At 37.1% G+C, this 20,957-nt stretch overlaps 2 protein-coding genes across 15 annotated transcripts in view; one reads left to right on the top strand and one right to left on the bottom strand.

Annotated features, from left to right (window-relative positions):
* The window catches only part of EML5 (EMAP like 5), a 139,848-nt gene extending 122,443 nt beyond the window's left edge, over positions 1 to 17,405 (top strand). For 3 of the 7 annotated variants that reach the window (XM_070514169.1, XM_070514168.1, XM_070514167.1), the window contains 11 exons: positions 2,597 to 2,770; positions 4,024 to 4,232; positions 6,301 to 6,458; positions 7,829 to 7,943; positions 9,898 to 10,086; positions 10,271 to 10,443; positions 11,549 to 11,711; positions 12,032 to 12,135; positions 12,909 to 13,062; positions 13,792 to 13,892; positions 14,180 to 17,405. In XM_070514169.1, the coding sequence (XP_070370270.1) occupies positions 2,597 to 2,770; positions 4,024 to 4,232; positions 6,301 to 6,458; positions 7,829 to 7,943; positions 9,898 to 10,086; positions 10,271 to 10,443; positions 11,549 to 11,711; positions 12,032 to 12,135; positions 12,909 to 13,062; positions 13,792 to 13,892; positions 14,180 to 14,216 (1,577 nt within the window). In that variant the 3' untranslated portion in view covers positions 14,217 to 17,405. The other 4 variants (XM_070514170.1, XR_011504730.1, XM_070514171.1 and 1 more) reach the window with 4 other exon arrangements.
* Positions 17,406 to 17,969: 564 nt separating this feature from the next.
* ZC3H14 (zinc finger CCCH-type containing 14) overlaps positions 17,970 to 20,957 on the bottom strand; it is a 38,027-nt gene continuing 35,039 nt past the window's right edge. For 4 of the 8 annotated variants that reach the window (XM_014845861.3, XM_014845866.3, XM_014845864.3 and 1 more), the window contains 4 exons: positions 20,369 to 20,505; positions 19,946 to 20,037; positions 19,022 to 19,128; positions 17,970 to 18,263 (listed from right to left, as the gene is read on the bottom strand). In XM_014845861.3, the coding sequence (XP_014701347.3) occupies positions 18,257 to 18,263; positions 19,022 to 19,128; positions 19,946 to 20,037; positions 20,369 to 20,505 (343 nt within the window). In that variant the 3' untranslated portion in view covers positions 17,970 to 18,256. The remainder of the gene's footprint in view (positions 18,264 to 19,021; positions 19,129 to 19,945; positions 20,038 to 20,368; positions 20,506 to 20,957) is intronic. The other 4 variants (XM_014845863.3, XM_014845867.3, XM_014845865.3 and 1 more) reach the window with 1 other exon arrangement.

Genomic DNA, 20,957 nt, shown 5'->3' with positions numbered 1-20,957 from the left:
AGGGGTTATGAAAAGGTGGTGAGATTGATTTTCCAGAGAGAGCTTGACGTGATGGAAAGAGCAGGAGCAGGATCTGGGGACTGATGACAGCACACCACTGCTGGCTCTACCAGCTCTGAGTTGTGTGTGGCTTAACTTCTCTGAGCCTGAGCTCATGTGAAAACATACCTGCCTAGGGGCCGGCCCAGTGGCCAGCGGTTAAGTTTGCACGTTCGGCTTCTCAGCGGCCTGGGGTTTGCTGGTTCAGATCCCGGGTGTGGACATGGCACTGCTCAGCAAGCCATGCTGTGGCAGGCATCCCACATATAAAGTAGAGGAAGATGGCACGGATGTTAGCTCAGGGCCAGTCTTCCTCAGCAAAAAGAGGAGGATTGGCAGATGTTAGCTCAGGGCTAATCTTCCTAAAAAACAAAAAACAAAACAAAACAAAATACCTGCCTAGAAGCAGGGATTGGAAAGTGTGAGATGTCCCTTGGAACATGCTGGCCCAGGATAGGCACTCAGATCTGGTGGCCTACAGGAAGGGGAGGAGTAAGAGTGGGATCCACACTAGTCTAGCATGATGAATGACCATTTCACATTATAGGAGAAAATAAAGTGTACTTAATGAACATAATTTGATCTTTCTATAGTAAGTCAGGCCTTGAGAATTTCCACAAATTTAAATCATAGAACGTTATTGGTGTGAGTTTAGAACAGTCTAAATGTGTAACAGTCCCATAATAGTCATACCTATATGTTTTAAAACATAAATTTCTGGTATAAGCTTCTTACCGTGTTGTTTAATTTTTTTTTTTTTTAGCTTTTCTAATTTTTTTTTATTGAGTTATTGATAGGTTACAATCTTGTGAAATTTCAGTTGTACATTAATGTTTGTCAGTCATGTTGTAGGTGCACCACTTCACCCTTTGTGCCCACCCACCACCCCACCTTTCCCCTGGTATCCACTAAACTGTTCTTAGTCCATAATTTTGAATTCCTCATATGAGTGGAGTCATACACAGATTATCTTTCTCTCACTGGCTTATTTCACTTACGTGTTGTTTAATTTTTTATAAATGTTTGAAAAGCTCATTAATTCAATTTACTTAAGATTACTTTCTATTTAAATTTTAGATGGATGAAACTTTGTAATTTGTGCCTTATTAAATTTGGAGACAAAAAGAACTGAGTGATGTTTCTTGAAAATCCGTTATCTACCTCATCACATTTAGGCATATGTAGTTTGTGGATTGCCCAGAAGTGCTTTTTGTAAACAGGTGAAAATGTTTCTATATCACAGAAAATCTATATAATATTTATCACTGGCAAAAAATTATAGAGTGATCTGCCAGTATATATTTGCATTTTAGATCTAAACCACCTAAAATTCCTTATTGAGATTATTAGGTTTACCAGTCCCTCATATCCTTTGACTTTTATTTAATGAGGAAAATTCTAATTTTAGTCTAGTACTTAAATTATTGTGGTCAATTTTTCACATAGAAATAGCCTATTGTATGGTAAACTTTTATGTCTCTTTCCATGTAGTTTTTATTTTTTATGGTTGTATAAATCTTTAAACAATTTTTACTTAATGATACTCAAATTCCTGGTTTAATGTACTTTAATTGCTTTGTTTAAAGAACTTGTCAGATTTAATTTATCATTGTATACTATAAATTGTAGATAGGATAGAATATAGTCTAAATTTATCAGAATATTTTCTTTAGAGACCAGAATTTCTTTCTTCATCGAATGATTTTAAGGCAGCTTGTCTTATTTAACATTTCCTTATTTTTGCAGTATTTGTAGCAGATTTACAATTTGAAGCAAATGCATTTTAGTATTTTGATTACTAAAATTACTTAATTTCTGAGACTGAGTTAGCTGCTGAATTGACTTATTTATGACATAAGGACAATGCAAAGCTTTGGGGTTTTTTTAACTTAGGAAATGCAGAGAATTGGGAAAATTTTTTAAGCAGTAGAAACAGTTACCCAAGATGAATAACAACAAATAGAGTTTTTTTTAAAGGTTAACAGCTTTATTTCTCCCATAAAATCCAGTTTAAGAAAACCAAACTACTGTCTTATAAAGTGATGTGAACTTAGCTTTTTACCACGTATCTATATGGTTGGAAATTTCTTTTGAGATCGTTCAAGTGGTTTCCTACCTGTTGCTGTCTCAGTTTGTTTGCTTTTCATCTCTCCTTCAGATAAGTACTGAATATACCCTGGTATTTAATTATTATATAATATTTGTATATTTCTCCACATAATTATATAAAGATTTAACATGTGTCTAAAACATGCATTATTTTTAAGGAGTTGTTTAAAGTTGTGATTGCCATTGCCTTTCTAAATGCTGTTTTCTCAAAAGTGCAATTTGGACTATAGCCTTAAGAAGTATTCTGTATTTTCTTTTCCTTTCCTTCCTTTTCCCTTTTATTCTTTTTTAAAAATTTAGTCTTACTTTTGAGCTATTTTCTTTTAAGTACACAGTGTTTCTTTGGTACGTATTTTTTCCATGTTTCAGAGATAAGTAATCCTAAGCTTTAGAAATGGAAACACTTGTAAAAGGTCTATTACGACTTTTGGGTTTTATCTTTATTTAGCTACAGCTCCTTCCATCCACATCTGGGATGCAATGAACAAGCAGACTTTATCTATACTGAGATGCTACCATTCCAAGGGAGTGTGTTCAGTCAGCTTCAGTGCTACTGGCAAACTCTTACTGTCTGTGGGACTAGACCCAGAACATACTATTACCATTTGGAGATGGCAAGAAGGTAGGATTCTTTGTCTTTGTGATTTTAAAAATAATACTTGGGTAGTGTGAATTCTCTATTCGATATTTGCCATAACTTGGTGATTGAAACCATTATTCACTACAGCCCTACACAATGCATAATACACAGTTGGTGTTATTGTATGTTCTACTTTAAAAACCCAGTGAAGGGGCTGGCCCAGTGGCGTAGTGGTTAAGTTCGCCTGCTCCGCCTTGGCGGCCCAGGGTTTGTAGTTCAGATCCCAGGTGCAGACCTACACACCACTCATCAAGCCATGCTGTGATGGCATCCCTCATACAAAATAGAGGAAGACTGGCACAGATGTTAGCTCAGTGACAATCTTCCTCAGCAGAAAGAGGAATGTTGGCAACAGATGTTAGCTCAGGGCCAATCTTCCTCACACACACAAAAACCAGTGAAATTTTAAGCTCACAAAACATAAATTAATGAAAGTTATTAATATTACTGCTCTTTTCTTTCAGTAATAAACTATGTATATAAGTGACTTTTGCTAATTATTATTTGATTGGTTATGGAGAATCTTAATCAAGAATGGAAATCAAGTATATTGTAAGTGATAATGGAAGATCAGTAGGGTAATATTACTTAACGCTTCAGGTAAAAATGTTCTGTTCCATAGCTACTATAAAAAGTGAAATTCATAGAGCTACATAGAAAAAAATAAGCTAATGGTTTCTAAAATCTAAAATGCCCCTTAGTTGATTATGAAGCTCTCCATAAATACATACATCAGTTGCAAAAATATGTAAAAAGGACCCTCTACATTGTACATCATGTGATTGCGAAGTAGCAGTGCAAGGGACATGGCCTCTCTTTATAAGCATTTGTTTTTTGAAATATATATATATATATATATATATATATGTATTTTTTTTTTAAGGTATGCTTTTTGGTGAGGAATATTGGCCCTGAGCTAACATCTGTTGCTAGTCTTCCTCTTTTTTTTTTCCTCCCTGAAGCCCCAGCACGTAGTTGTACAGCCTAGTTGTATGTCCTTCTAGTCCTTCTGTGTGGGGTGCCACCACAGCATGGCTTGATGAGCAGTGTGTAGGTCCATGCCCAGCATCCAAACCAGTGAACTCCGGGCTGCCGAAGCAGAGCACACAAACTTAACCACTAGGCCACCAGGCCAGACTCTTGAACTATATATTTTGAATAACTGTTTGATCCTGTAAAAATTAGCTTATTTCTTACACTAACTTAAGATGATTTTATTGTATCTTTTTTATCAGGTGCCAAAATTGCCAGCAGAGCTGGTCACAACCAACGTATTTTTGTGGCAGAATTCCGGCCAGATTCAGATTCTCAGTTTGTCTCTGTCGGAGTAAAACATGTGAAGTTCTGGACACTGGCAGGAAGGGCTCTTCTTAGCAAAAAAGGGCTACTGAGCACACTGGAAGACGCCCGGATGCAGACCATGCTTGCTGTTGCATTTGGTGCAGTATGTCTCTTAAAATGCGTGTGGTAGTGTAACTTTGAATTATGTAAATTGGGCTACTGTGAATTTTCTTGCCTTAGATAAGCCACATTAATGTTGTTTCTATGGCACTGTAATCTACCAATCATTCATATATCTCCTAGTCATGCATGTATTTCATCTTTCAGAATCTGATTCTTTCAGAAATCAGAGTGTGGGAAAGAAAGTTAATGAGGAAGAAGGATTATGATGAAACATTTGTGTCCTTGGGCCATTGCCGTTCTCAGAAACTTTCATTAATTTTGTAATTGTCACCCTAAATCTCCTAGGTCCTAAAAATTTGTCAGAATCAAAGAATTTTCAAGTGTTTAAGGTGGTACTTGAGTTTAGGATTTCTCTTGCTTTCTGTCATCTTAACTTACTGCTTATCACGTAGTTAGTGGTGCTTTGGGTCAGTGTCTCTCATTTAGGGGAAGAAGCAGAAGAGCACAGTTCCTGGGCTTAATAGAAAGTGTTCAAGAGCCATTCTCTCCCCTCCCCCATCCCATCTGGGCTTGCGGTTTACAATCCACATCTGCTTTCCTTTAACACCCTGCCCTGACCAGGCTTTTTAAATCCTTTGGTGCATCAAAAAACCTAAGTGGATTTCTTTACTGAAGCGTTTATGTGGGTATGTGATACTTGAGGGAAGAAAATTATAATTTTTGAACCTTTAAGCATACTTGTGTTTTTGAGAAAAATGTTTTTCAACATTTTGAAAATATTGGTCGTGCCACGTCAAACTTCAGTTAAATATTTTGGGGATTCTTAATGTAAGACCAGTAATTCCTTTCCGAAGAAAAACCCACACATTCAAATGCTTCTGGCCCTTACTTTGCCCATGTAGATTAACTTTCTTCACATATAAAACTCCTTATGTAGTCAGTCGCCCATTCCTAATAGAAAATAAACTTGAAGATGAAAATATTAATCATAATTGACTTTTTATGTTTGAAGCAACAATGCAATCAATGAGAATGTTCTATTACATCACAAGGTGGGTTGATGTTTAGTTCAGGCCTCGTTGAATGTCCTCTGTGCTAGGGGCTATGAAAGAGCAGGGGAAGTAAAATACTGGATTCTACGCTTGAAGCGTTTACCTTCTAATCACAGGTGAGGCACGAGTTAGTGATGCTTCTGGATAACAAATAGAATTATTGTTATCCACATATGGGATATAGAGAATAAGCATAAATGCTGAGGAATTTGGAGTAACATTAAATTGTTGTAGGGAAATTAAACCTATAAACTAATATTCTAAGAAAGATTAAAGGAAATCTCAGTTTGTTTCATTATAATTCAGTCTTATTTTCCTGTTGGTTCTTTCCATATTGTTTTTGGTGAAAGATCTTATACTAGTTGCTCTGAAAGTGGAGCTACAATGGGATGAAAGTAGCACATGATACGGGATTTGCTTTCTCCAGATTCCCCATGAATGAACTGTATCAGGATTGCAATCCCAAAGTGACCTAAAGCATTATTAAACTTTTCTCACCTTATCAGATTTGTCTTATTTTGGATTGACTGCAGAACTGCATTAACTTTTGCTACTTTGATTTTAAGAAATCATGGCAAATGTTAATTTTATATATAATTTTGTTATAGATAATAGTTTTACTTTCTGTGACAAAATACTTTATCAAACCTAATAAAAAGTTATTTTCACTTCCTATTCCTATTCTTTTTTCACTTAGTTATTAATGACTTTTAAGTTATTTCTTGGGCAGCTAGAGAGAAGTAATCCAAAGGGAGAATATAAACTAGAATTATTAGAGACTGAACTCCCTCATTTTACATGTGAAAAAGCTGATACTCATAAAGGTTAAAAGCCTCCTTAAGGTTACTCCAGCTAATGAGCAGCAGATCTGGGAAAGGAAGAGGCCCTGGCAAAGCTAAGCCTCGAGTTCAGGTTGTCTGACTCGTGAGTCCACTGTCTCCCACCATACCATGCTCTCTGTATCAAAGAAGGTGAGATAGGCGCGCACTCACATAGAGAATTGCATCTGTTTGAACTCTGTTTGAACTTATCTCCCCCTTCCCCACTCCTTTTCAGAATAACTTGACGTTTACAGGTACCATCAGTGGAGATGTCTGTGTGTGGAAAGATCACATATTGTGTAGAATTGTGGCCAGAGCTCACAATGGGCCTGTGTTTGCCATGTACACCACCCTGCGAGACGGACTTATTGTGACTGGTGGCAAGGAAAGGCCGTGAGTCCTCTTTCTTTTTACAGCCCTACTGAATATGCATTGTGATCTACCTGAGGTTTGCAGTTAGTTTTTTTAATTATTTCTGAGCTATATGGATTATCCTCTCTGACCCTCCTCCTTATATGCTTCTCCTTTATTGCCTTTTATCTGCCTTCTTGTTGGTTCTTATTTCTGGTCTTAAATCGCTTCCAATTTTTTCACATTGTAGAGAAACCTAAACTCCAACAACTGAGTGGTAATTTTTCTGAGGTAGTTATCCTGCAAGTTAAGAATTGATTTTCTTAATGTCTATATGCCTGTATAAGTATTTGCTGAGGTGACCCATGGGGGAATTTTTGCTATTGAACCCAGGATGCATCTTGAATGCCTGCTTTCTTTTTTGTTCAAACTCTACTCAGGGTGCAATGCATAGTGCTGCATTAGAGAAAGACGAGAGGGTGCTAGGAACAAACTTTGCCTTGTTTGCTTTTGCTTGAAGCAAATTTATTAATTAAAGCTGTTTAATACAAGACCTCAAAATTTAAGTCTGAGGAGAAACCTTTTTCTGAGTGATTTTCAGTCTTCCAACAGAAACCAGATAGTGTAATTGATTTCTTACCAACGTATTCATATGCATGTTAAAATATACTGTATACATGACCAATACGGAAGTACATTTCGACGCAGGATTGAAAGAACCCACATATACTTGTTAATCTCGAAGGCAGTAGTTTTTGCTTTTCACATAAAGGAAGACTGTAACGTGGTACATGGGCATGTGTTTTTCCTAAGATAAGCAATTCGTCTAGCAGAAAATAAAGGAATGCATTTTCCAGTTCTTCCAAGAGAAAAACTGTAAACAGGAGATATTTTGTCTTTTACACATTACTCTGACACTTGTGTTTCCCACACGTTGTCAAGCCTTGTACGCCCCTAATCTTTAGTAGGCTGCTAAACCTGTTTCAGGAGGATGTTCTAATAATAATGGTAGGAAAGAAATGTGCTTCTCTTTTGGCCCTTAAAAATATATTTTATAGCATCTGTAATCCTATTATCTAGCCTTACATTTCTATTATCCTTTTGACATTAAAAATCATTTTGTACATTTCCTTAATCAAGAAGTACCATGAGAGAGGATACATATATGAGGAGTCTAAAATTATGTTCATGTCTGAAAAATGAATTTTCATAAAGTAAAATTTGTTTAAACTGAGTGTTTAACTGAGAGAGTATATCTTAAAATTGCCATAGAAAGTTTAGGAGAATATAAGAAGTAAATTATAATCAGGGCCTTTTTTAATATTCTGCTTATAATTCAGTATTTGTTTACAGTAAAAATTATTTGTAATAGTCAATAATGCTTATTTTGGTTTGGGTTCTTATTTACTTAGGTCAAAGGAAGGAGGAGCAGTCAAACTGTGGGATCAGGAACTGAGGCGATGCCGAGCCTTCAGGCTTGAGACAGGACAAGTCACAGACTGTGTTCGTTCTGTGTGCAGAGGCAAAGTAAGATGTTCTCTGAGCTGTTACGGTGCGGCAGAAAACAGAGAACAGTTATTTCTGTGGTTCTCTCACCCTTTGCAACTCGACTGAATGCTGCAGAGGTGGCGGTGCCTGCCGCTGGGACTCTGCCTTGTCCTGCTGCTGTGAGGCCCCTCTGCTGTGGGCACAGATGCAGCCTCTGCAGGGCGCGGGGCAGGAGATGGGAAGCGTCCCTCTGTCTACTCACTGTATTTAAACCCTGTGTTTTCCTGAATCTGCTAATTCAACTGTGGTAGAATTGCATTTCCTTGCTAGTTGACTCATTTTGATTAGAGCAGCTGTCTCTGTTTTTCTTAAAAATACACATTTCTGTAAAAAGTTTTGACCATGCATGCACTCATAATCAGTGTATTTATAGATTATATAATGTGTTATTCTCAGTTTGTGTATTAAATAATAGTTAAGCTTATATACTTATTTTTAACTAAAATCCAATACTTTTTTCTAATCCCAATGCACTTAGACTAACTCTTTGAAGATTTTCAGACTGAAATATCGTAGTCATTGGATAAAAAGTAGACAGTTGGTAGTGAGCACAATGTAGTCTATACAGAAAATGAAATACAATGTACACTTGAAATTTACACAATATTATAAGCCAATATGACCTCAATTAAATTAAAATATCATAGTTAAAGTCAAAACTAAAGTTCTGTATTTTAGTGTGAACTCTCAACATGCAGCCCAGCCTCGTGCTCATGCAGGTGTACCTCTAGTCATAGAAACCTCGGCAGGAACTGATGATTGGCGTGCTGCTAGATTAGTTCAAACCAAAAAGTTCTCTGAAAGCAGGTTATCTATCTACCTGGAGATAGCATCAGATTCCACAGGTTAAGGGTTTAGTCCTACAGAACTGTACCCCCTACTTCAGACACCAGTCGCAAGCCCAGGTTGTCACTTGTGCTTATGACCAACCAGCCATAGGTTGGAGGTTCCAATGACTCCTCCTTGGACTTCAGATGTCAGTTGCAAATCCAGTTTGTAACCTGTACTTCTGACTGACTGGCTATAAATCAGAGGCTCCCATGACCCCATCCTTCCTTGGGTTTGATTAATTTGCTAGAGCGGCTTACAGAACTCAGAGAAACATATTACTTACTAGGGCACCGGTTTATCGTAAAAGGATGTAGCTGAGGAACAGCCAGTTGGAAGAGATGCATAGGGCAAGGTGTGTGGGAAGGGGCGCGGAGCTTCCATGCCCTCTCCAGGTAGGCCACTCTCCCTGCATCTCCACGTGTTCACCAACTGGGAAGCTTTCTGAATCCTGTTCTTTTGGGTTTTTATGGATACTTCATTACATAGGCATGATTGATTAAATCATTGGCCACTGGTGATTGAACTCAATCTCCAGCCCTTCTCCCCTCCCCAGAGGTCCGGGTGTAGGACTGCACGTTCCAACCCTCTAATCAGATGGTTGGGTCTCCTGGCAACCAGCCCCCATCCTTGAGTGGGGTCCAAAAGTCACCTCATTAACATAACAAAAGACACCTTTGTGGTGCTCATCACTTAGGAAATTCTAAGGGTTTTAGGAGTTCTATGCCAGAAAAGGGGGACTAAGACCAAATATCTATTTCTTTTTTTTAAAGATTGGCACCTGAGCTAACAACTGTTGCCAATCTTTTTTTTTTTGTCTTCTCCCTAAAAGTCCCCCAGTACATAGTTGTATATTCTAGTTGTGAGTGCCTCTGATTGTGCTGTGTGGGACAACGCCTCAGAGTGGCCTGATGAGCAGTGCCATGTCTGCGCCCAGGATTGGAACTGGCAAAACCACGTGAACTTAACCACTTGGCCACCGGCCGGCCCCCTATCTATTTGTTATTATAAATCACCATATCACATAAGGCAACAGGGTCTTTCTTATATTATTAAGAGCACCTGTTGTACTACATTAAATATATTGGTCCCACTTGTGTTTCAGGGCAAGATACTAGTTGGGACAAGGAATGCTGAAATAATTGAAGTTGGAGAGAAAAATGCAGCGTGTAATATTTTAGTTAATGGTCATGTGGATGGACCCATATGGGGACTAGCAACACATCCTTCCAGGGATTTCTTCCTTTCTGCTGCAGAAGATGGGACAGTGAGACTATGGGATATTGCTGATAAAGTAGGTACAAACAATGTAGGTACAAAAAAATTGTAAAAGATGTTACAGTTTCTAAGAAGAAAAGTTCTAAATTGCTAGCACTTGAACTCTCAGAATTATGTTGAGAATTTGGGGGAGAAATTGGTTTACTTCGTAAGTACTCTACTTCATGTAGTTCTCTATGACTCTTTTGGTTCTTATGCAGAAGATGTTAAACAAAGTGAATTTGGGACATGCTGCTCGTACTGTGTGTTATAGCCCTGAAGGGGACATGGTGGCTATTGGAATGAAAAATGGAGAATTTATTATTTTACTGGTGAGCTCTCTAAAAATATGGGGAAAGAAGAGAGATAGACGATGTGCAATCCATGATATCAGGTTAGTCAACAAATGGAATAGTATTTCTGGTATACTCTTAAGTGATCCAGCTTGCATTTGAAAAAAGGTTCCTCGTGCCTGTAGCATTTTATCACATCATAAATTATATCTTGAAATACGGCTGTTTATGTACTTATTTACTTCTCCTTGCTAAGTTATGAGTCCACTGGGCACCAACCAAGCACAGTGCCTTATAATAGCAAGTACTCAGGGAATGTTTGATGAGTAAGTATCACACTGGACATGTTCAGTAAGTTCATCCTGCCAGGAATTATCTCCCATCTGCCCTTCAGGACTGGCAGCCTGGAAAACTGAAGTTATAACCACAAACATCTCTTATTTCTCTTCATAATCTCCATTGAATATATAGTTCAGTATTCGTTAAACATCTACTGTGCCCTAGAATGTCAATTAGATGCTTCTTGAACCTTTATTTTTCAGTGCTTAAGCTTATTTCCACAGAGGCCGTCATTTACTGAACATGTCTTTGTGATCAGCATAGCGCACTGAATCCAGGTCTGTTCACCAGTAAGAACCCTTTTACCACTGAAACCTTCCTCAGCACTTCAGTATATGAACCAGTAATGGTGGCTGCCCTTAGCCCCTCGGTGTCCCTAAGGTACCTCGGCAAGACTCATGGAATGTTTTCACAAGACTGAATTGTCCCATACTTCTTCTCATCATCACGAGGCAAATAGTATTTTATGTCTTTTACAATAACTTCTTCGAAGCTTCAAGTAGTGTCTCTTCATCTATTAAGACACAATCTTTCCAGATGATCCTGACTATCTTAGTGAATTACATAACTTCGTAATATGTAATTGTTACTGGCTTTTTCAAAACTGAGATTTTTTAAAGGAATTAGGAGATGAAAATTCAGGAACCATTTAAAATTGAGGTGAAATATAGAAAGCTTTTTGTTTGCTGTAATACAGACAAATGTGTCAGAATACATAATCAGTTGTGTCTATCAGCTCAGTCTGTCTGACCCATATCATACCTAAACTTAGTTTTGAGAGCTAGAAAGGGAAAGTCACTGGTCTTAAAATGTTTCTACTATTTCACGTGTCTAATGCATCTTTCACATATTTTGTTATGTTTTCAGATTTAGTCCAGATTGCCGGTTTCTGGCAGTGGGTTCTAGTGAGAACTCAGTGGATTTTTATGACCTAACCTTGGGCCCCACCCTTAACAGAATCAGCTACTGCAAAGACATTCCAAGCTTTGTCATTCAAATGGACTTCTCTGCAGACAGCAGGTATCTCCAGGTATGTACCAATACTATATACTCAGTTTACAAGAATAGTTCTGCTTTCACATTTTGTTAGTGAATGCATGTATAACTCCTGAGTGCCAGGGCTTCTGAACTTGTGCCTTTATTTACTATTCCCTGTTTCTGTGTAATTTCTTTACTATCCTATTCTTATCAGTCCTTTTCTCCATTTTTTCTAACAGATTTGTAGTCATTTTTTACATTCTTAATGTTAGAAATGTAAATCAAGTAGCACATTGCTAGTATGCTGTAAACTTCTTCTGGATTTGGCTTCTCACATAATGGAATTCTTGTCCCGTTCTAATATGATGAAAGGTCTCCACTGGTTGCTACAAACGGCGTGTCTATGAAGTGCCTTCGGGAAAACATCTTCTGGATCAGGCTGCCATTAACCGAATTACGTGGGCTACATGGACTAGGTAAACATTTCATATCCTCAGAAGGGAAGAACTGAGCGAAGGTCAGTTAGGAAAACTGGAAAACCCTATTTCTGAACAGTTAGGGCCATTTCACTAGGGAATAGTGATAGAGTTTTGTGTTTATTAACATATCTTGAATTCTTCCTAAGAGAATGATATGCTCATGCTGGGACCTCTTTTGACTGAACATGTTTCTATGCTTTCTCAGTTCTTTTAAAGAAAGAAAATCAAAGTTATAACTTTAAAGATGCCCTGATATTTTCCTTAACATAGATTTAATAACAGACAATAAAAACACATACTGGGTACTGTTAGGCAGTGGTATTATTTTTCTATTTAAAAGAATGCCATCTTGCAGCTGTTAGAAATGAAACCTTATAAATGTGTTAAAATTTGCTGGCTGTGTAACAGGGAACCACGAGTATCCATGTTTTTAGTCAATGAAAATGCCATCAAATTCCTATAGCATATGCACTGCTTTTCATTTTAAAAGTAGTTCTGTCAGCTCTCATAAAGTATTAATTGAATTTGTAAAGGATTCTTTAATGTATAAACTCTTGTAATTATTGATTTTCATTAAGAAAAAGTGTGGAGGGAGGGTTAACATCCCAGGTGAAATTCAGCCCTCTAGATAACTTTGCCTTATCATAATTTACTTCCTCTATTTTAAATAACATAATGAGGTACTTAGAGATTAATTGCCAAGAAACTTTTCTAGTATGGTAAACCTATCTGTGTTTGCTCTGGTGGATTTTCTTTTACTTTCTCTCTAGTATTCTAGGAGATGAAGTTATGGGAATCTGGTCCAGACATGCTGAGAGAGCCGATGTTAACTGTGCCTGCGTATCTCATTCAGGAGTCAGCCTTGTAACAGGAGATGACTTTGGCATGGTTAAGTTATTTGACTTCCCATGTCCTGAAAAATTTGTAAGTTTGTGTTTGGTTTAGTATTTTATATAATTTACTCCCAATTTACCCATCAGTACTTTTTCCCCACATAATAGCTAAAATATTATTGTCTCCTGATTTGAAAATACTTGTGTTCCTAAAATTTTTCCCAGCTTCCTAAATCCATTACTTTGAAATAAAAACTATTAGAAATTATCTCCCTCTGCCCCAAAGTAACACCATCCTTGCAAACTTATGCTAACAAAGCTGTGATAAGCCTTTCATCAAAACTTTCATCAGTTACCAAGTTTCAAGTGCTTTTTCCTCAGAGGAAGATTTTCAGAGTACCTGGAGACATCTGACTGCCCAAATAACCTGGTTTGTGTTAAGTGCAGATCGGTTACTAACTCTGGAAAAGCATTTCACCATTGGCTGTGGTCCTGACTGCTTACTCTCTCCATAGCCTTTTTGATGGAGATTGTGGTTCCTGATAGGAACCTTTGACTGTTGTGTGCATCACCACCTCAGCTTTTTTTCTTCTTCTTCTTCCCAAAGCCCCCCCAGTACACAGTTGTATATTCTCGTTGTAGGTTCTTCTGGCTGTGCTGTGTGGGACGCCACCTCAGCATGGCTTGATGAGTGGTGCCATGTCCGCGCCCAGGATCCAAACTGGCAAAACCCTGGGCCACCAAAGTGGAGCGCGTGAACTTAACCACTTGGCCACGGGGCCAGCCCCCTCAGCTTTGTTTGTTTTTCATTGTTTTTTAGGCAAAGCACAAAAGGTTCTTGGGTCATTCACCCCATGTGACAAATATTCGATTTACCAGTGGTGATCGACATGTTGTTAGTGCTGGAGGTGATGACTGCAGGTTGGTTACTTCCTCAGCTCAGTAAGAGCAGACTATCCTTTATTAGTTATTAAGAGATTTAATACCGCTGCTTCTACAGCTTCAATTTATGGACTCAGCTAGTCAATATCATAATAAGGTAGCATAACTCGATGGCTCCTTGGAGTCACATACTATGTAAATACATAATAAAAAGAGTTAATGAGGAAAAATTTTATACACCTATGATTTGAAAGCTCAACTGAAAAACAAACTTCTGAAAATCTAGAAATATAATGAACTCACTGCAATTTTTTCTCTGATTGCAGTTTATTTGTCTGGAAATGTGTACATATGCTTCACTGAAAGATATGGATGCTGAGAAGACTCTATATAAATTAACAGCCTTGAGAAACCAGAATTAAAGAAGAAAACAAAACAGAACCAAACCCTGCATGGTCAAGTGGTGCTAACTTAAGATTGTAACAGAGATAAATGCCCAGAATCATCAAAATAGAAGATTGATAAGTTCAAAATATTTTCGATATGCACTGGATAACTTGCCCATAATTCATACACTGCCAGATAATTACTTTTCAAGGAAGGACTGCATAAATACTTGATGGTGAAAGCCAACCCCCCACTTCTGGGGTGTGTGCAGATTTGGCAGACCTGCTGGGAGGTGTAGGGGAGAGCACTCCTCAAAAAGCAAACCAAAACCTTAAAACCCCAACTTGGATAGTTCTCATCTTTTTAGCAAAATTGTTTTTCTTTTAGATTTTATTTTCAAGGTTCATTGTTTAATGAAGTATTTTATCCTTGTGTTTACAAAAGGAAAGGAAACACACCATCACCCTAAAGGATCACAGTTTTCAAAAGGCAAACATTTTCCCTAAGGAAACATACAAGCTTTACTGGAGAATATAATGCTGCTTAAGCATTAATAAAGCCTTTTCTATAAACGACATTTCTCTCCTGGCAGTTTTAAATTCAGGAACAAATCCAAAGTTAGTAGTATATGAATGCTACATTTTCATTTTTGAGCTGTCAGTCTTATGTTCAGAAGACATCTCTATAATTGAAAAATTAAAATTACAGCTTCATTAATGAAAAAGTAGTATGACGAACAATCATTTCCAATGGTGTACAGTTTTTTAAGGTTTTACATAGCAACAGTATTTAACTGGGAGAGAATACTGAATATTTAAAGATGTAGTCTTATAGAAACATTTGTTTAACATATAAAGCATTCACATTTACAAAGTTATACAATTTAGTAACTCTTGAAATAAAATTTTTATAGCATTTTTTCTATTGGAAAAATTTGTTTAGTTAGACGTATGCCACCCCGTAGGCTGACTTCCAAAAGGAATGAGCACAGGTCCACTTGTGAAACTTGTCTTTTGAAGTTCCTTTTTGGTAGATTGGGGCTGAACTCTTAGATCTTTATTTCTATTCACTTTAAATGCTGCCAAAGATCAGTACTTGCCATTCAGGAATTTGTGGTTTACCCTATCTGTAGTTTCCTGAAGACTGAAAATCATGTAGACTGCTATTTAAAAATATATTTTTCTAAGTGTGAAGAAGTTTAAGATGCTCTATTGGTCCTATCTTTATTTTAATGTTAATCATCTCTGTAGCGTAACAGACCCCTTCAGGTTTCTGGAGATCTCAGTTTTCTATGTCTAACACCTTGTAAATACTAAAAACAGAAATGGCTGAATTACATCAGAGAAAGCCTAACCAGTGATTGAACCTGGTCAGTTTTAAAGCTCTGAACAGCTGTGTCTGAAGGACTGATTAAGGCATTTGTTTTGCTTGAAACATAAGATCATATTCTTTCATTATTCACATCAATGAATTCTCCTAAATTAAGCCAAATTTTAGACTTTACTAATATTACATTTCTATCATAAAGGAGTCATCAGTAAATTAAAGGGGAAAAAGTTCCCCTGAACCATTCTCTCCCTCCATTTTTGAGCCTGTCGCAGTTTCAAATTGTCCTTGTGAGTCAAGTTTGCCAGCTTTTGGCGAAAGAGAAATTCCATTTCCATTGCAGTGCAGGTAGAAACCCTAACTGTAACCTTAAGCAAGGAAACTATACAGGGTAAAACTGCTTCCATTGCATTTTTGTTCTTCCCAGTGGCCAACCTGGTCAGACAGCTTTAACCTCTGTTGTCAGTTTCACGACCAGTCATGTTGGTTTTAAGTAGTCATCCCACAACTACCTTGCTGGAACTCACCACCAGCTAAGGGAAGGTGAGTAACGGCGAGAGGCCACATATTCTGCCCTGTGTTTATTTTTAACCCAGAGAATTATTTTTGTGTGCAGTATTTAACTAAGCTCCTGAGTTTGTAACCTGAGACTTCTCCTGGCACTGGTAGCCCCATCTCTGTATATAAATGCATGCCAAAGCACACTGTGCACTCTGGTGCCACCCACTGCATACCACTAGCCACACTTGTTCCCTTCCTTTTTTGTGATCCTTTTTGATGGTGGTTCATTTTAGACCAAGTTATCTAACAGATGTTTTAGAATCAACCTTAGCTTGCCCATAAACCACAGCAACTGACAGACAGGATTAAACTCTTAAATGTGTTTCCAGGCAGTGTCTATTAAATAGAAAAAAATAACCCGGTTTTAGCATGTTGTTTCCTTATATGGCTGAACTAAACCACTTAAGCCCTTGTTTCCCATTTATGTTCTTCATAGTGGAATTATGAGAATGCAACTATGTAACCACTTATAAATGATACTAAAAGTCTGCTTAAATTTCTGAAAAGACAATTTAAAATAAATTTCTCCTGCAGAGATGTAAAGCATTTCTATAGTTAAGTAACACTGGAATGAACAAATGCCTTATATTCAATGGAGTAAACTTTCAGAATGAAGTGGAACTGTCATGTCACCCAAGCCTAACTATGTGATAGCTTTACGCTCTTGTGTGCTTTGTCTTTCCTCTTCTGATGTTTCAAGCCTTTACTTTGCAATCAGCACAGCCAAGTGCAACTTAAATGGTTTAATAGCTGGTTAATTCTTTCTTCTCTCAATGGAAGAGCAACGGCCACTAAAGAGACTGCTGGATTTACACTCTTAAACATGGACTTTTACACATGTGGTTTTATTACCCCTTGGGTATACTACTAAGCAAGTCAATGACCTTTTTTTTTAATAATTAGTTTAATTTGGTCCTGAGAATGTCTGAGTCTTTATTATCCCTTTTGCATTAATTCACTCTTTTCTAACCAACTTTAAGCTTTACTTTTCAAAAAACTACTATACATCGTCTTTAAAATCAGTGATCTGTTTGTTATTTAATTCTAAAGCATTTGACACTTCTTGCCTTAACAGTTTTAAAAACCACACACATGAAACTCTGTGTTTTAATTCAGTAGTCCAAAAGTTTAGTCCTATTTTGCAGTTTACCCATCTGATCTCTGTAATTATATAGTCTGTCATTTAAAATATACTAAATCTAATTTTTACATTTAAAAAATCATCTTCAATAACTATTTTCTGTGGAGTTGAGAATGTTTTTTCAGAATGTGAGAATATATATGTATAAGTATAATCTTGTGAGTGTAAAGTCTGTTTTCTGATACTTTATGTATATACTTGTAAAAAATTTTGTATAATTTTGTGATAATGTAGTTCCCCAAAATATTTATTTAAAAAACATACATTAATAGTAAATGAAAGCATTTTAAGGAATTGTTTCTATTTTTTGCCCTTGCCATTCCAAGTGTTTTCACCTTACGTGCCCACATCACTCGTCCTTTCCCAGAAGACGAGGGATTAGCTACTTGGGAACCTTTTGCCAAAGCACCACTCAACCCAAAAAGCCTGTAGTTCCATGCTTTTCAAACTAAATTAACTTAAAATTAAAAAGTAGGACTGAATAACTACTTTAAGCAGCCTCAGCACTTCTGGCCACTCCTGTTTTCACAGTGGATCATGAACATTATTATGTAATCCTTGGGAAAAGTGAAAGCAGCAATCCAACATTCGGAATAAGGACACTCCCCTCACTACATCTCTATACACACAGCAACACTGGGGCCCCACACGGACTGATTATCAGTACTGACAATGATACACCACATTGTAAATGCTGATACTTGAAACAGCTGTGTACAAACACGCCGCAAATGTTTTAATAGAATTTAGCTTTTCCTGAAACTGTCTTTTCCATAGTCAACAACAAACAACAAAAAAACACCCAATGTTATAACCACTTAATAAACTTACAAACTTGAAAAATTAAACACTTCAGATAGGCAATAAACTTCATATTATGAAAGCAATATATTCCAAGTTCCAAAGATTTGACAAGTTCTGTAAATATCTTTCATCAGCAGATGGAAACTTTCAAACTCCACGATCTTCTGCCAGGAAGGACTAGGTGTCATTCACTGAATAAACAAAACCAAAATATTTTTAACCAACGGCTTTCCATCCATATAAACCCTATACCTCAGCTAAGAAGTTGAGTATTTTCAGACAACAAATATTTGTTCTACAGATTACAAATATCATATAATTGAATTATCCTTTTAAAAAATATAAGGTACATAAAAGATAACATACATATTTAAATTTATAGGCAGAACTAAAATATTCCGAAAATACCTTTCAATATTTTACAATGACTAATGTCTAAAAAACTGATGTGAGATTTGCAAGCAGTCTAATTCTTGAAGACCTTGGTGTACGTTCACATAGCGTATGTTTAGAAGTTAAAAATCTGATCTGGAGATAACCTACGTACATAAGCAATTGCTAGATAAAACTTGGGGCACCGACCCCGTGGCTGAGCAGTTAAGCTCATGCACTCTGCTTCGGCAGCCCAGGCTTTCTCTGGTTCAGATCTGGGTGCGGACATGGCACCGCTCATCAGGCCATGCTGAGGCGGCATCCCACATGCCACAACTAGAAGGACCCACAACTACAATATACAACTACGTACTGGGGGGATCTGGGGAGAAAAAGCAGAAAAAAAACACAAAACTTTGTTTATGTAGTAAATTATGTTTCCAAAGGACCCTTCTATAATTAAACAGAAGAATCAAAGTGATAGTTTCCCCCACATCTATGTGCCTATAAATTTAAGAAACTTACATATTAGAAAAGTATTTGAAATGACATTAGAAAAACTAATTTTAATCTTTACCTGGTTTGAGGTCGAATCCATTTCAAGGCATGTCGTGGTGGTACAGTAATGGTGGGATGATAAAATGTGCAGTCAGGTCTCGTACACTGAGTGTTAAATCTACAGTGCTAAAGAGAGAGAACAGAATTTCAGCATCTGCGAAGCTAACACAAAAAAAACAATGTGCGATGACAGTAACCAGCTCCCCCTAACACTAACAGAGCAAGAGATACAGACCGTAACATTCATGTGACTACTACTGAAGCCTTGAAAAATGAACCCCCACTAAGACACAACATCCTACCAAAAGAATAACAGCAAGGCAAATTTCAAAAGGAACCTTAGCATATAATACAAGCTTCTTTTCAACGTAACAAGCACCCTGGACATCCAGCCCAACATCCTCTGTATTCTTCACTGAGCACCCTCATCTGTGCCCAAATGCAGTCACGGGAAGTGAAGGCCTTTCCCGTGGTCTTCAGGCTGCTATTTCAGAAAGGAGATCATTCACTCTGAGCAAGTAACAGCTGGAGATACATCAACTAATTTTTAGTACCCAGTTAAAACCATCAGTACAAGTTTTGATGGTATTAAGCAGTACTACTGGATTTCATCATCTCAGTTCCAGCATGAGAAGTGAGGGAAAAACCCACCCACATGCTTAGGGGCAGAGAAGAATGGAAACTGACTAGCAAAGAGGAGCTTCACTCTCCTGACAGCTTAGGACACTAACATCAAATAGTTTCAGACCACTCAGCCTAAGAGACCAGACGGGCTCAGTGACAAGTAAGGAATAATGTGAAGGTCTTAAGAGCATAAATTAACTCTAACAAAAAAGTTACACTGGGAGAAAAAAGGGAAGACACTGAATTTGCAAGTGATCTTCCAAGTCTCAGAACTGAGAAGTTATCACTAAATTCATTTTGGGAAAATGAAAGTTCTTACTTTTGGATGATAGAAGGGACATTCCATTTTCTTACAAGCAGGGAAGTAACGGCAAAGCTGACTACTAGAAGGTGGTGCTGGTGTTGTAACTGCTGACAAAAATAGGGACAAAGACTGATCAAATTTATTTGGCAAAATAATTTTTAATGTAGTCTGATGTTTTTATAGGAACCATTTTTAAATTAAAATACAATAAGGAAGTTTATATAGTCATTAGTCAAGATAAAACATTTGCGAATCCTACAGGATGGACACACTTACTCTTTAAAACATGGTTAGATTAAAAAAAACTGGTTAGATTAACAGATTCTGGCACAATGATTTCTAAAACTATTCCTTTTTTTCTTCTTTTTAACTCAGTTTATAGTCACAAAATGTCATTCTCCATTTTTTACCCAAATGTAATAGTGCACAGTCACTAACCTGGTTTTGGAGGCAGAACTGGAATTCTTCTACTCATATGAGTGAAGGGACAATCTGGTTTAGTACATTTTGCATCATATTTACAATTTGGATGAACAAACAAACATTTTTCAGCAAATTTACAATTGGGAAAGGCTCTATAAAACAAAAATAGCATTTAATATTCACATTTAATCTCACTGCATTATTAGTTTTTTGTAGAGAGGCTCCTTATACTCTATCACTGTTTGTTTTGAGAAACACAGAAGTAAAAGAAAAAAGGAAACTCCACTTTTAAATGAGGCCAGATATCAAAATAGGACAAAACTGTCTATTCCAAAGCCTGGGGTAATAACAGATTTTCAACTCGGGCCCAAGCCACTTATAAAGGGTAGAAGGGTTTTTTGCAATGATAAGAATCACACCACTCACTCTGTAATTAAGGATTTTGCAATATGCTACGATGTAAACTCAAGAAAGTAAACATAATATGTGAGAATTCTAAAAGCCATCTCTCAAAGCTCCTTCCATAGAACCAGCCAGCTGATAAGGAAAAATTATACCCAAGTCCAAAAATGTCTTCTCATTATCTGTAACTAGTTGTTTCCCC

Source organism: Equus asinus, chromosome 7 (assembly GCF_041296235.1).
Source record: "Equus asinus isolate D_3611 breed Donkey chromosome 7, EquAss-T2T_v2, whole genome shotgun sequence".
Lineage (NCBI taxonomy): Eukaryota > Metazoa > Chordata > Mammalia > Perissodactyla > Equidae > Equus > Equus asinus.
This window is presented reverse-complemented; position numbering and strand designations above follow the sequence as displayed.